This window comes from Sminthopsis crassicaudata, chromosome 4, assembly GCF_048593235.1.
Source record: "Sminthopsis crassicaudata isolate SCR6 chromosome 4, ASM4859323v1, whole genome shotgun sequence".
NCBI classification, from domain to species: Eukaryota; Metazoa; Chordata; class Mammalia; order Dasyuromorphia; family Dasyuridae; genus Sminthopsis; species Sminthopsis crassicaudata.
The window spans coordinates 326,654,978-326,668,703 of record NC_133620.1 but is presented as its reverse complement, the minus strand read 5'-3'; the positions used below and the strand labels follow the sequence as shown (position 1 = coordinate 326,668,703).

The 13,726-nt window shown below is 34.4% G+C and overlaps 1 protein-coding gene across 4 annotated transcripts in view; it reads left to right on the top strand.

Annotated features, from left to right (window-relative positions):
• Positions 1–13,726, top strand: part of LOC141538795 (cilia- and flagella-associated protein 337-like) — a 125,087-nt gene that overhangs the window by 85,226 nt on the left and 26,135 nt on the right. For all 4 annotated transcript variants that reach the window (XM_074260610.1, XM_074260609.1, XM_074260612.1 and 1 more), the window contains exons 17-19: positions 2,482–2,627; positions 4,895–5,181; positions 12,457–12,641. In XM_074260610.1, the coding sequence (XP_074116711.1) occupies positions 2,482–2,627; positions 4,895–5,181; positions 12,457–12,641 (618 nt within the window). The remainder of the gene's footprint in view (positions 1–2,481; positions 2,628–4,894; positions 5,182–12,456; positions 12,642–13,726) is intronic.

Here is a 13,726-nt window from a genome sequence, read left to right as displayed (position 1 = left end):
CTCTACTCAGAAATCCTTAAGGGTTTCCCATTGTCTCCTGAATAAAGTCCAGATTCTTTCCTTTGATACTCAAGCAAAGTATCAACAATTTGACATCACCATGTCTTTCCATCTTTCTTTCATGTTATCCTTAACTAAATACTTTACTTCAGCTCGACCAAGCTACTTTGTTCCCTGAACAGATTCTTTGTTCTCAAGTTTTGACTTTTACCAATAATTTAAACTTCACCTAAAATGACATCTAATAATGTACATCAATGGCCTTTTTCCATAGGACATTATATAGCATTTTGTTTTGTAATTCTCTAATGTCCTTATCATACAATATAATAAACTATATTAATCTATATTTGTATTAGATTCTGCCCCCTAACATTGGTAATAGGTTTAATGAAAATAAGGACCAGTTTTAGCTAAAACTTTGAATCTCCCCCAACATATAGTATATGCCTAATTTATGGTTATGTAGTTAATTAATATTTGTTGATGATTACTTAATGAATAGTTCATATCATATCATGACAGAACAGAGCAACTTTCTAGACACTGGGTTTTCTTGTATTAATGGATTTATTTTTCCTCCATAAAGTGTGTGCCTCTGGGAAAAATCTAATGCACTGAGTACATCTGTAAGCTAATTCAGATTTTGTGCACAGGATATGTCAAAGCACCAGGCAATGAGTGATGGCTCAGTATTACAAGATCTGTAATATTTGCATCTTTGATAGTACCTTCTGAGCTCTTCCTAATTCTCTTGGGAAAAAATTCTCTTAATTCCTTTGATGGAGGACAAAAGTTTTTTTCTGGGGTCTAAAATATTTAAAATGAGTGTTTTAAATCAATCCAAATTAGCAAATTAGATATTGTTCTAATGATATTAGGTACATAGAATGAAAGGGAATCACTGATAGTATATATAAATGAATTCCTCCAAATGAAAATTATCTGGAGCTAGAAGGAGGAAGTGTCAATGACAAGTTTCAGGACAATTTTCAAACTCCTTCTCTCCAGGTATCCTGGAAGAGCTAATGGATATATATTAAAGACAAGGAAGATCAGATGAGGAGGCAAGCTCAGTACTGAGATTAGTGGGGAAGATAGATGAATAGGTTAGAAAATTCTGGGCTATGCTAGCGACAGAGAGGCAGACTTACTTGTCTATCTGATAATTCTCTCCCCACTTCAACTGTAAATCAGAACAATGTCCTTTATATTCCATAGGAGCATGTGACTCAGACCTGGAAAGGATCTTAGAGGTCAATTAGACTAACTCCTTCATTTTATACATGAGGAACTGAGGCCCAAAACACATGTTCCACAGAGCCACACGGGTTCCAGCTCAGAGTTGAAGAAGGGAGTTCAAATCTCCATTTCCCTCTAAACTTCTGCTCCATTGAAGATACACTCCAAAATCAATCTCAGAATGAGTTCAATTCCTATGAGAATGAAAACAAAAAACAAAAAACAAACAAATAAAAAAAACAGAAGGACCCTGAGAAAATATAGTCTAAAGTAAAGGGAGATTTATTAAATATGGAACAGGAATTCCGAAGGGTACAGTGGAAGGGGAATACAGAGCCATAGCATAATATGACCAGGGTAGTGTTGAGGTAAATGGGGAAGAGAATATCAGAAGTGGGGGAATGGTGGCTTACTCTTAGGCAGTTTCACTAGGAGAAGTGTGAGTTTGTTAAATAATGAGCTTGAAGCACACTGCATGAATAATCTTTCCTGAATTCAGTGATCTTGTCAGATGATGGAACACTATGTATCTCAACTATATCTCAGCTATAGTCAAGGGATAAAGGGAAAGCAGCTGCTTTCTGGGGCTACATATAGAGTGACTTCAGCAAGAGAATCCTGGGGTCTCTTCCACCAAATAGGTAATCTCCTAATGAGGGGAGGGTGGTAGTGGGGAAAGCACATATTTATTGGACTGTATAATCTTTTAAGATCTTAAGAACAGAGTAAACTAAAAGGTTGAAAAATGATTAATGTATGTCCAAAAGTCAGCAATGGATTGCACCCTTAACAATATATTCTGGTGTGTTTTTTCTCTTTCTGGGGCATACCTATGTCAAAGTTCTGAACCCTAACAAATTGATATCTGTAAGACCCTGAAAGGGAAGAAGAATCAATAGAACAGAGAAATTCAGGTGACAAAAAGGGAAAGAATTCAAATTGTGAATATAAGAAATAGGTATTAGTCATTGCTCAGTCACAGACATTAAATTAGTCAGCCTAAGAGTGGAAATAGTAACTGAAGATTTAAAGTTATAAAGTCTCCCTATCTTAGGAGCACCATTCAATAGCTTTAGTGAATCAAATGATTCAGGGGAACATACAAAGCATCTGACAATGTATTTTTTCCAGGTAAGATCCTGTTGAAATTGCTCTACGAATAATATAGCATTATAAGAACTGGTTTACCTAGAATGAGGTCTTCTAGACAGAATGACATGTCTTTTCCATTTCACACAGGCAAATTTTATGCTCCTTTAAAAGATGATATTTCTATAACTGGGCTATCATCCAACCGAGATAACCACCTCCTAGTCACTGGAGATACCAGTGGCTTTATCCAGGTGTGGGATATTTCAAACTATGCAACAACCTTTTCTTCTGCGGTAAGTTCTTCATGAGATAATAATATAAGAAATTAAAATACAACTCTATTATTTCTCTTTCTCTCCACTCGATTATGTGTGTTAGGACTTCTATCTGAGAAGGAAGGAGGAAGAAACACCTCCAGCCACCCTCTTGGCAGCAATGGTAGCTGCCTTTACATGACAGCAAACCAATTTGCAGTTCTAGTTAATTCTAAGATTGAGCCTCAAGTTTCTAGTTGATTCTTTTGCTTCAAGTTTCTTTCCCTCACTAAACAGATTTTGTTTTTAGTTTTCTTAACATCACAAACATCAAGAAAAAAGACATTTATTTTTCCTTATGAAAGAGAATGTTTTATTGTGAAGTAAGTACATTTCTAGAAGAGATCGTATTAATCCCTTTTGGGGAGACCCTAGACTTGTTTAAGAGATTCCCCCAGAATTCCCTGGGAAAATGAGGGAAGAGCCAGGTTCCACTATTACGGAACCTATAACTTTGAACAGCATAATGACTAACCACAATTACAGAGAACTCATGATGAAATAGCACATGTACCTCCTGATAAAAGTGTGATGGACTCACAATGCCAAATCAGATGAATTTTTCTGAACTTTGTATATACTAGAATTTGTTTGTCTTGACTACATGTTTTTAACATTACATTCTCAAATGAGGAAAAGAATAAAGAAATGAAATAAATTTTAATTAAAAAAACTAAATCCAGGCTGTGTGAGCCCAATGTCCTACAATAGACTCTTCCCACCAAGGGGTCTGAGCTCCACATTCATGCAGATTAGTTTCACTCCTGGAGAATTTTGGTGTTGATAGGATAAGGCTCTTCTCTGTGTCTCTGGATTATTGTGTTCCCCACTTGGGATTTCTAAGGAAAATCACTTATTTCAGTCATATGGGGACCAATTATTAGCCTTTGGGGAGAGGAAGGGAAGAGAGACTCTCTCACTTTGCTTAATACTATTCCCAATAAAAAAAGAAAAAAGAAAACCATAATTCTTATCCAGATTCTTCATGGACTTTTATCCAGGTTCCACCTATCTTTTATCAAGGAACCACTAGAAAGATTCAGGATGCATGTGTCATGAGAAGGATCCAGCTCCAGGAATAGCACATATAGCACCAGAAGGGATTCAAGGATCTAGAGCATTTGTGGCATTGGAAAAAATCCATTTTCACAAATACTCCCCAGAAGGAATGGCCACTGTTAATAAGCAGTTTCTTCTTTTTATTACATTCATTTCATTGCTAACAAATATTTCATTTTAATTATAGGTCATTTATGTATTATTAGATAAGATTCAGAAACCTGATCTTTAGGAATAAGCCCAATTGACACATTTTTTAAATTTTTTATTTATTTTGTTAAAAAAATAAGAAAAAAAAAGAAAAGAAATACAAAACAAAATAAAACAGACTAGAACAGAACATTGTCATGTGCCCAGCAGAATATTAGAGAGGATTCAAAATATATAATAATAAATTACCAGTTCAAGAAAAGATATATAATAGTAGAAGAAATTATATCCATAAGTGTCCATCTTTTCTTTTCTTCCTATTAAATTGTGCTTTTGTTCTCTGCTGTGCATCTTTTTTATTTTATTCTTTTTTTCCTTCTTTTCATGTCTCCACCGCCCCCAGGTAGGCTATAATTAAGCAAGGATATATTTGTGTGTGTGTGTGTGTATGTGTGTGTGTGTATACATACATACATACAAACACACATATACACACACACACACATGCTCCCCAAATACATGCTAACTCTTTGCTTTAATTCGGCCCTTTAATTTACTTTACTCTCTCATGGTTCCTCTCCTTGTCTTTTTCCCATATCCTGTCTTCTTCCTTTCTTCATCCTTCCCCCATTATTTCTTTATAGATTTTATAGGTTCTATACCCTTCATGGTATATATGTAGTGTTGTCTATTTAACCCATTCCCATGTGGGTTTTCAGAGCTCTAGCCCTTCTTTCCCCTCTAATGCTTTTGTTTATTCCTTTTCTGTACCTCATTTGTATAACCTAATTACTATTTTTACATTAACTCTTCCCCAATCTTTCTTTTGAGTTACCCTATTGCTGATGTCCATCTTAAACATATGGTACACATTTTCCATGTTAAAAAAAAAAAAAAACATTAAAAAAATTGTCCATGTTAAGTTCCTTGAAACTGATCTTTGCATATTGGCTCAGAATGTGATATGCTTATTTTGTTCATGTCAGCAGCTCTTATGACCAATTATTTGTGTCTTTCCTCCATTTTTAATTCTTTAGAATTCACCGAACAATCCCCTCCTGCTTCGAGGTTGGAAGGCCCACAGCTGCACAGTTGTGAGTGTGGAGTACTTTTCCTATAGTTCTGATTCCTTCATCATCAGTGGCTCTTCAGATGGAACCTCTGGATTGTGGACTTCAGAGGGAACATTTGTGGGACTATTTGGGCAAGAGAAAAAATGGAACCTGAAGGTGCCAGCTACCTTTTCTTCCCACAAAAGTGCTTTCCAGACAACAATGCCAGTCTTGAATTCCAACCTGGAATATTCTACTGTTGGAAATGACAGGTTAGGAAACCTCTGAGGTTTTGTCGTCGTTGGTGGGGAAATGAGAAGACCACATAGTATCCATTGCCTTAGGGGTCTATATTAAGGGCAAAGATTATCTTCTATTTTGCTTCTATTTGTGACCTTAACAATTAGCACAGTCCCTTGCTCATTAATAAATCCTTATTGGTTGGTTTAAAAAAAATCACACTAAAACAGAAGTGCAGTGGTAAATAGAATTTGGTCAGATGAGATTTTCCTGAATAGTATTTCTTTGATAATGTCTGGGACTGGGGGGAAAGGAGGAGGAGGGGGTATACAGTAACTACTTCTGTGAACTAGCAAAATTAAGTTTTCAGAATTCACTAGAACATAACTTCAATATTCTCTTAGGACTAAAACAATTTTCTTAAAATATTAATGAAGCCCAGGGCCTCAGTGGCAGAGTTCAATGGATAAAAAGAAAGAATAAAAATAATACTCGTAGAAATTGTTATGGGCTAAAGCTAGGGAGTGGGAAATAGAATGAGATCCTTCCTAAAAAAATGCAGATTATGCCCTTTTACTTTTTTTCTTTTGTCCTTTTACTGTTAATGGAGAGTTTCTTATCTCAGTAGAAACATGACTACCTGTGACATCATTTAACTCATTGCTCTTCCTTTCCTTGACTTGGGAAAAACTCAAGATAACCTTTCTTAGACAAGCAAGTTATACATATTGATTAGTTCATCTAGAAAACTGCTTACCAGCTCACAAAGAGCATTTTTAACTGACCTTACCTATTCTTTCCAAGAATCATAAAGATAAGGAGATGTTCTTAATGGAGGGCATTAGAAGCAACCATTTATTGATTGCTGACAGAGTGTCCAAGCACTCAGATGATTATGAACCTTGACAAATTTCTTGCTCCCAATTCAGTTTTTGCTAAGCCCCTTTGTAATTTATTTCAAGCCTTGGACAGATAGAACTGTGTTACTTTGCAAAATTTCATGGAGAAATCTCACCTGAATCTTAGCACTCCTCTTAGAGAATTTACAAATCTAAAGTACCTCTAATACTTATTGAGAGAAGTTGCTTAACTTTGAATGAAATGCATCACTCTCATGTCTATTTATGCTATGACACATTTGTAACTTTTCAAATAATATCCTTCTCCAAAAAAATTCAAAAAATTTATTATGTTTTGGTTTGTTTGTCTGGACCTGTGGTGTCAGTTTTGTAATGATCTCCTTATGATAAAACTTCCCCAGACAACAAAGATAACCAACTTCTCTGTAGTTAAAGAGCCAATAAGATGTTTTAAAATTTGCTTAGGTTCATAATGACATCAAGAGTCAAAACTCACATCTTTTTAGTGATGAAGTCAGATCTCTATCTACCATACCATACCAGTGCTCCAAAGATATAGTATAGAAATTAGCAATACTTTGGTACTTATTATCTTTATTTCTTAGTTAGAGAACTAGTAGCAGTGGGTTTTTAGTGGCTCATTCATTGACTACTCACTTGAAGCTTCCTAGAAAATTACATTTGCTAGAGCAGTGGATCTCAAAGTGTGAGCTAGACAATCTTGAGTGCCTGAAATTCTTTCAGAAGGTCTACAAATTCAAAATCAATTTTTATTTTTAATATGGTTAATATCTATAAATATAATCCACATGAACAAATTTGGATAGAGCCTCAATAATTTTTAACAATATAAAGATTCTGAGAACAAAAATTTGAGAACCACTATACTAGAACATCAAACAGAATTGTAGATGCACTGCAATGTTCTCAATCAAAAAAATGAGGTGGGGGGGAATGTTAAGTGACTACCTATTGAAGTAAATAAAAAATACTACAGAAATCTAGATTGCAGGATCATAGATATAAAGCCCAAAGAAGCCATTATTTAGAAATGAAAATTCAGACTTGGAGCAGACTTTAGACATTGAATCCAATCTGTACCTGACCTGAAAATTACTAGCCAATACCTAGCCTTAGCATGGCACTCTGTAATGAAGGGAATCCATCTGTGTCCACTTTTATACAGCTTCATTTGTTATGAACTATACTTTATTTATATATATTATTTGATATCCCTTTGGACTACATTCTGGCAACTCACTCAAGACTGAGTCCCTCAAGGAACAACTACCCCGAGCTGAAGCAACTTTATGGGTTCACAGCCCTAAAATTACTTAGCCAACAACCCCCAAAATGTAAGGAGGCGCAATTAGCTCAGGGCAAAAAGGTATTTATTGAAATACCAAATTAAGAAAATATAGCAATAAAAAAAATCTTTTCCATAAATTTAGACTCATCATCTCATAAATATACATGGCATCAATGGAAATGATGAATTTTCATAACAGACACAAGTAGAAAAAATACAATTAAGAAAAATATTGGCAGAGGCAACATATATCCTGCTGGGTCCATTATACTCAGCATTGTACCCATCTTCTATGAATCCCTTGTGTGCATAGCGAATAGCATCTCTTCTTGGTGAGTCACTCTGTAGAGCCTCTTCTACCTGAGGCTGGGTATGGTTCCAATACTTGGATGTAGATTTTACCATCTCCAGCTTCAGGTTCACATGAAATCCTGACAGATATTATTTCTAGAGATTTTTGAAAGGGCTCAAGACCCATATCTTAAAACTAACAGTAATTTTACTTCTGGAGCATACTATTCCAGCTCCGGATTCCAGATTCTTACCAACTCTACTTGAATATCTATCTGAACTCTGTTCCACTATACTCTGTCATGTGATTCTTCTGCAAGATGTCATGGGGTGGAGAATAAAGGAGAACTCCTCCATGCCCACCCTTGTTGCACTATCCAAAAGGTACAAGGAAAAACAAATGAGTAAACTCCTTCCTCAGGACAGACCCCTGATCAAAAAGTTGACTTATTTGACCCAAATGAATTTTAACTTCAAAGTTCTTTTTCAATTTTCCTTATAGTACTTTTTGACTCTTAGTCTTTTAGAAATATTTATCTTTAGATAGAGTTTACCAGTCACTCTGGGCTTCATTCCCAACCAAACAAGAAGATCCAGTCCCAGAGTACCAGGGACCTTTGCTGACATAAAAATTCAATTGCAAGAATAAACTAAAAACTACCAGATGTCATGCTTCTTCCTTTTGGTACTTGTCCATCAACTGAGCTTCTCACTGATCCAGATTTTCCTAGTTCTGTTCTGTTCCTCTCTTAGGAGAATCCTTGCAGACTCTTTGTCTCCCCACCATAGGATTGTGTCTAAGCTTTCTTCTCCCATCAGTTGGTGCACCAAGATATATTTCTACCAACCCTGTCAATGCTGATATAGGCATATTTTCAAGGGTGCCTTTCCCCCAAATCACTGTGTACAGATTTGAATCTCCTGGATGTGACTGGTTAACTCTTCATTTACTTATGTGTCTTAAGAAGGATAGGAGCTTGATGAGAGGGTGGGTTCTAGCTCTCTTTGTCTGTCTCTATTTCTGTCTCTGTCTCTCTCTTTCTCTCTGTATGTCTCTGTGCATTTCTTTCTTTCTTTCTTTTTCTCTCTCTTTCTCTGTGTGTGTGTATCTCTTTCTCATTAGATTCTTTCTTATTTGCTGTGCCTATTATCAGCAGAGGAGTCACTGTGAGTTCTCATTTTATGTTTTTACAAGTCAAGAATAAGGACTAATCATATAGTTAAGCCCTAAATTAAAAAAAAAAAAAAAAAAACAGAAGAGTGATTTCTCTACTTTGGGGTCTTTGATACTCATTATAGATTTATATTCAGCCCCTCTTGAATTACCATTTATTCTTCAATATTTTTCATGTTTTCATACCCATCATATTTCCTCAAGTTTATTATTATTCTTTTATTATTATAAATTATTATAAATGCCCAAGATCTACATTTTAAAAAAACATTCCCTTAACCAGATACTTATCTTCAGCTCTGCAGATCTATCCACAGCCCAATGCTACTGATCTATATGTAGGATAAATGCATAATTCCATAGTCAATGTAAAAATATAAATAACTAGTATATAGAAAAAGTTAGCCAAATAAACTTTTTAGAATGTGCTACAAACACATAGAAGTTGTCACTGTTAATAATCTTTATTCCATTTGGACTCTGAGCTAAACATTTTTCATGACAGAGACAGACATCTATGTTGAGGATATATTTATTGTCTGTAGGCTGGCTTTTGATAAGCCATTGAATGAAGTTATGTGTATTATTATGCTACAAGAAATCATGATTATTTTAACGTATGCATGGGAGACATCTTGTTGGAGAAAAACGTTTAAGGTCGACATTACCAAATCAGATGCTTATTTATAATCAAAAAACAATAAACTCAATGGGATCCTGTTCTCTCTGCTCCTTTAAGTAAATGATGTGATTGAAAAAATGTAGTCTAATGTGAAATATTATTTTGCAAAAGTTTACTGTTATAATCTTCATCAAGTATAACTTCAATTTTTGTAGAAATTCTCTTCATTAAAACATAAGAAAGCCAATCCATGTACACCACAGTGTTGCATTTTTCTCTCAGTATTTGAATTGCACTTCTGCCATATTTCCATCTTTTGGGTAGGCAGAAACAGATATTTCTGGGAGGACCATCATGATGTCTACTCAAAAAGAATTCCAACGTCAGTTCTAACTCGCTGACAAATAATATTTTTCAAACTTAATTTGACTAGTAAATTTGAGAAGTATATAGCCTCCTTTCGTGTTAAAATCCCTCCCTCTGTGTTCCATATTAACAGAAGTATTATTAAATTCAATGTATGGGATATAGCTTACAAAAAGAAAATTGGTAGTCTGAGAGATAATCATTATGTTCAAGTTCAGTATGTCATTATAATGTGTTACATGATATTGAGTGCCTTGTAAAATGTTATGCAATTAGCATAGAGATCTAGTATGAAAATATCTTTATAATCCTATCTAGCAGAAAAGTGCTTAATAAAGACCAAAAAATTAAGGTAAAACCCATTGTCTTCCAAAGTAAGAATTTCTAATAGGATGAAATTTCAGACAAAAGTGACCATAGCTTTGAGAAATCCTTTCTTTGACTTGTTAGAAAACATATCAGAAGGCCTAATTTGGAGTTCTTTGCTATGCCTAATTTATTCTAGACAGTCTCATAGATGAAGAATTTGCAACATGTTATGAGAAGCATGTAAAAATTGCTGACAGCTGCAGTCCTTGATGAAAATTCTTTAAGAACTCAAGCTAGAATCTAACTTTTCAGGTCTGGCTTTATACGCAGCTGTCCTGTGATGTCAATGCTATAGAGCATTGCCACTTTATTATATATCTGAACATGACATTTGTTTTATCTTTGGGATTCTAAAAGAAATAAATGGACTTCCAAATGAAAGAGGCATTTTAAAAAATATAACATATTTTAGACATGAGAATACAGTTGTTTTGGACCACAATTACATCCTCCTTGAGTTTCAGACTACAAGATTGCTGCAATCATATAACAGTATTCAGTGATGACTCTTGCTTACTATGTCATTTCTACTCCTTTTTCATTTAGATTATAATAAAGTTATAATTCAAATATCTAAGAAAGAGAAAGATGGAAAAATAAGCATATTTTATAACCTTTTTTTAATAATAAGGTACTGTTTAAAAGCAAAAACTATGTATTTACAGGAAGAAAATATTGTTATTTTTGAAAATGTGTTCTCAGGATCATGAAGAATCATTTCTAGCTGATTATGCTGAACTGTAGGAAATGGATGGAAAGAATAAACATAGTTAATTTAAAACAGATGGAAGCCTTGACAGAATCCACTGTGGATTTAACTTGGGGATTTTAAAAACTGTATTAAATTTTTTTATTAATATTGTTTTTAAGGTGCCAGAAAATTACAATTATAGAGAAATCTCAAAATCTCCAATGACTAGTTATTTAATGGAATGGTTCATCTTGATCACACCTGGCCCTTAATTAGGTTTTCTGGATTCCTGCCTGATTTTTTTTTCATGGCTGTCCAAATACTATAGATAGCAAAACTCACAGGCAACTGAATCCAATGAAGTTGCATATTAATTAAGCCCTTCAAAATCCTGATATTAGGCTCTAAAATACCAAATTTATTGAACTTTGGTTTTGTTAATGCTCCCCATTATGTTTTGATCATTTTCAGTCTGGAATTTAAAAATTCCAGGAAAAATCTAGGAAATTGTGTGGTTCGTTAATGAGCAGACATTCTTAAAAGCTTAAGAGTTTAATCTTCTGAAAAAAAACCAATACGTTTTCTAGAGACTAGCAACCATGCAACTAATGGATTAAGTTAAATAGAAAGAATAATAGAGATTTCAAAAACGGCTGATTTTCCATTGTCTCCTCTGTTAAACTCATAAATGAAAAAAATGGTACAGCTTTTCATTTTCAGATATTGAGAGCATTTGGGTTGAAACTCTTGGTACAAATTCAATATAGAGCAATCACTTACAGCCTACTAGCATCTAAATAAGGCCCTTGGTGGTAACTCTCCTTAAATCCTTAATCTTAAATCCTTAATTATTTTCAGCTGATTGGTACCTGTAGCATTGTAGTTTATAAATCAAGTTTTTTGACTTCCAGAAAGATTTTTTAAACAAACTAATGATGTTCCTCATTTAGAGTTTCTTCAGATAGACTAACCACAAAATTCTCAAGCAAAGCCATAATCGCCCCTTCTATATTCTATGCTGTGTCTAGGAATTCCTAACTAATCCCAGACATTGCCACAACAGAATGGTCTGCAGATCTTCTGCTTTTAACAAGTTAAAACCGTCATAACTTGACTAAGCTCTTCTCCTTTAAGGGGTTCAGTTCATAAATATATGAGAATCCTGTTTTTTAACCATCTCACCCCTTCTCCTTCATTACTCATCTTTTATGCTGCTTACCTTGAAAAAAACCCTATAATAATATATGAATTGGTTATTCTCAGAGCATTCCTTTTTCCTGCCAAATATTAGTCCTTAAGTGCCATTTTGCTGATGATCCCTATTATGACTGTTCCCTATGATCTTAATGAGTTTTACATAAATAATTATTAGTACATTAGTGTTAGAACGCACAGGGTAGAGGGGTACTTATTCTTCCTTCCATAAGCCTCTCATCTGGAAAAAGGCCTGACTGGGCCTCCAGATTCATTTTACAAATTAAATCTTTATGTAATTTATGGTTCAGACTAAGTATTTTACTATTGGCATATATGGCCTTGGCCATATCTTGGATACATTTGGATATAATTGAATTATAATTGAATCACTCTGAATATCATGCTCCCCTGGAACTCTTTATGTTTAGAGATTACCTTGGCAAATGGAATGAGAACAGGAAGGGAAAGGATGTGACTGAATGCTACTCATTAATTGGTCAAAAGGGGGATCATGCGCTGGCCACTGAAGGAACCCCGAGGGCTGCAGGTGACTCAGAAACTCAGACAGAAGGAATTTCCCCCTACAGAATTGAAACAAGAAAAGACCTGAAGGGTAAGATCATTACCATAGAGATTTTCTATGAATGAGGATATGAATGTGGGGTTATATAGGTGAGGGATGGTAAACTTAAAACTAAAATGGTATTTTAAAATAATTGTGACCATTTTTTTAGTTTTAACACATGATGCCATATGATTTACAATTCACACATCTCATTTGATGGTTAAGGCAGATTTTTTTCTATATTTTATAATGATTAAACTGATTCAGAGAGGTTATATAATTTTCCCAAAGTCACTAGGAAGTAGCAAAGATGGAATTCAAAACTGGAACCTTGGATTTCAAAACCCTTGACTCTATCTTATCACTTAAATAATTCCACTATTAGTCATGAGCCACACATCTGAACATAATGTTCATGCTCACATATTACTGACAAAAGTGAACAGATTCTACTCACTGAGCATATCTTCTAAGCTAAATATGAGAACCTGACCAAGTAATACATATGAGAAAACACATAGTCCAGAATGAAGATTGACCACCTGGGTGACATGGTAATAATATTAGCTGAAATCATTGTTAATGTATGGCTTAGTGAAATTGAAACTAGAATGCCTGGAGTTGATTTCCATATATAAAATGGATCTTTTTAATTGTGAGCAGGTCACATTGTCCATCTGAGCCTCATTTTCCTCATCTATAAAATGGATATTATAGGAATTATTACATTATTTGCCAAAAATAGTTGTTGAAAGGAAATACCGGGGGCAACTAGGTGGTGCAGTGGATAGAGCACCAGCCTAGAATTCAGGAGGACCAGAGTTCAAATCAGGTCTCAGACACTTAACACTTCCTAGCTGGGTGACCCTGGGCAAGTTACTTAAACCCCAGCCTCAGGAAAAAAAAAAAATGGAAATACTTTATAAACTGTAAAACATTATATATATATATATATATATATATATATATATATATATATATGCACATATATATGTATATATAAATATTAGACATTATATTGTGATTATTGTCATCTTTCTGGAAAGCACAAGGCCAATTTCAACCTATTACTATTTTTTCTTTTCCTACTTTGTCTTTTATATCTCCTACTACCTTCTTATAGGTTTTTGCTA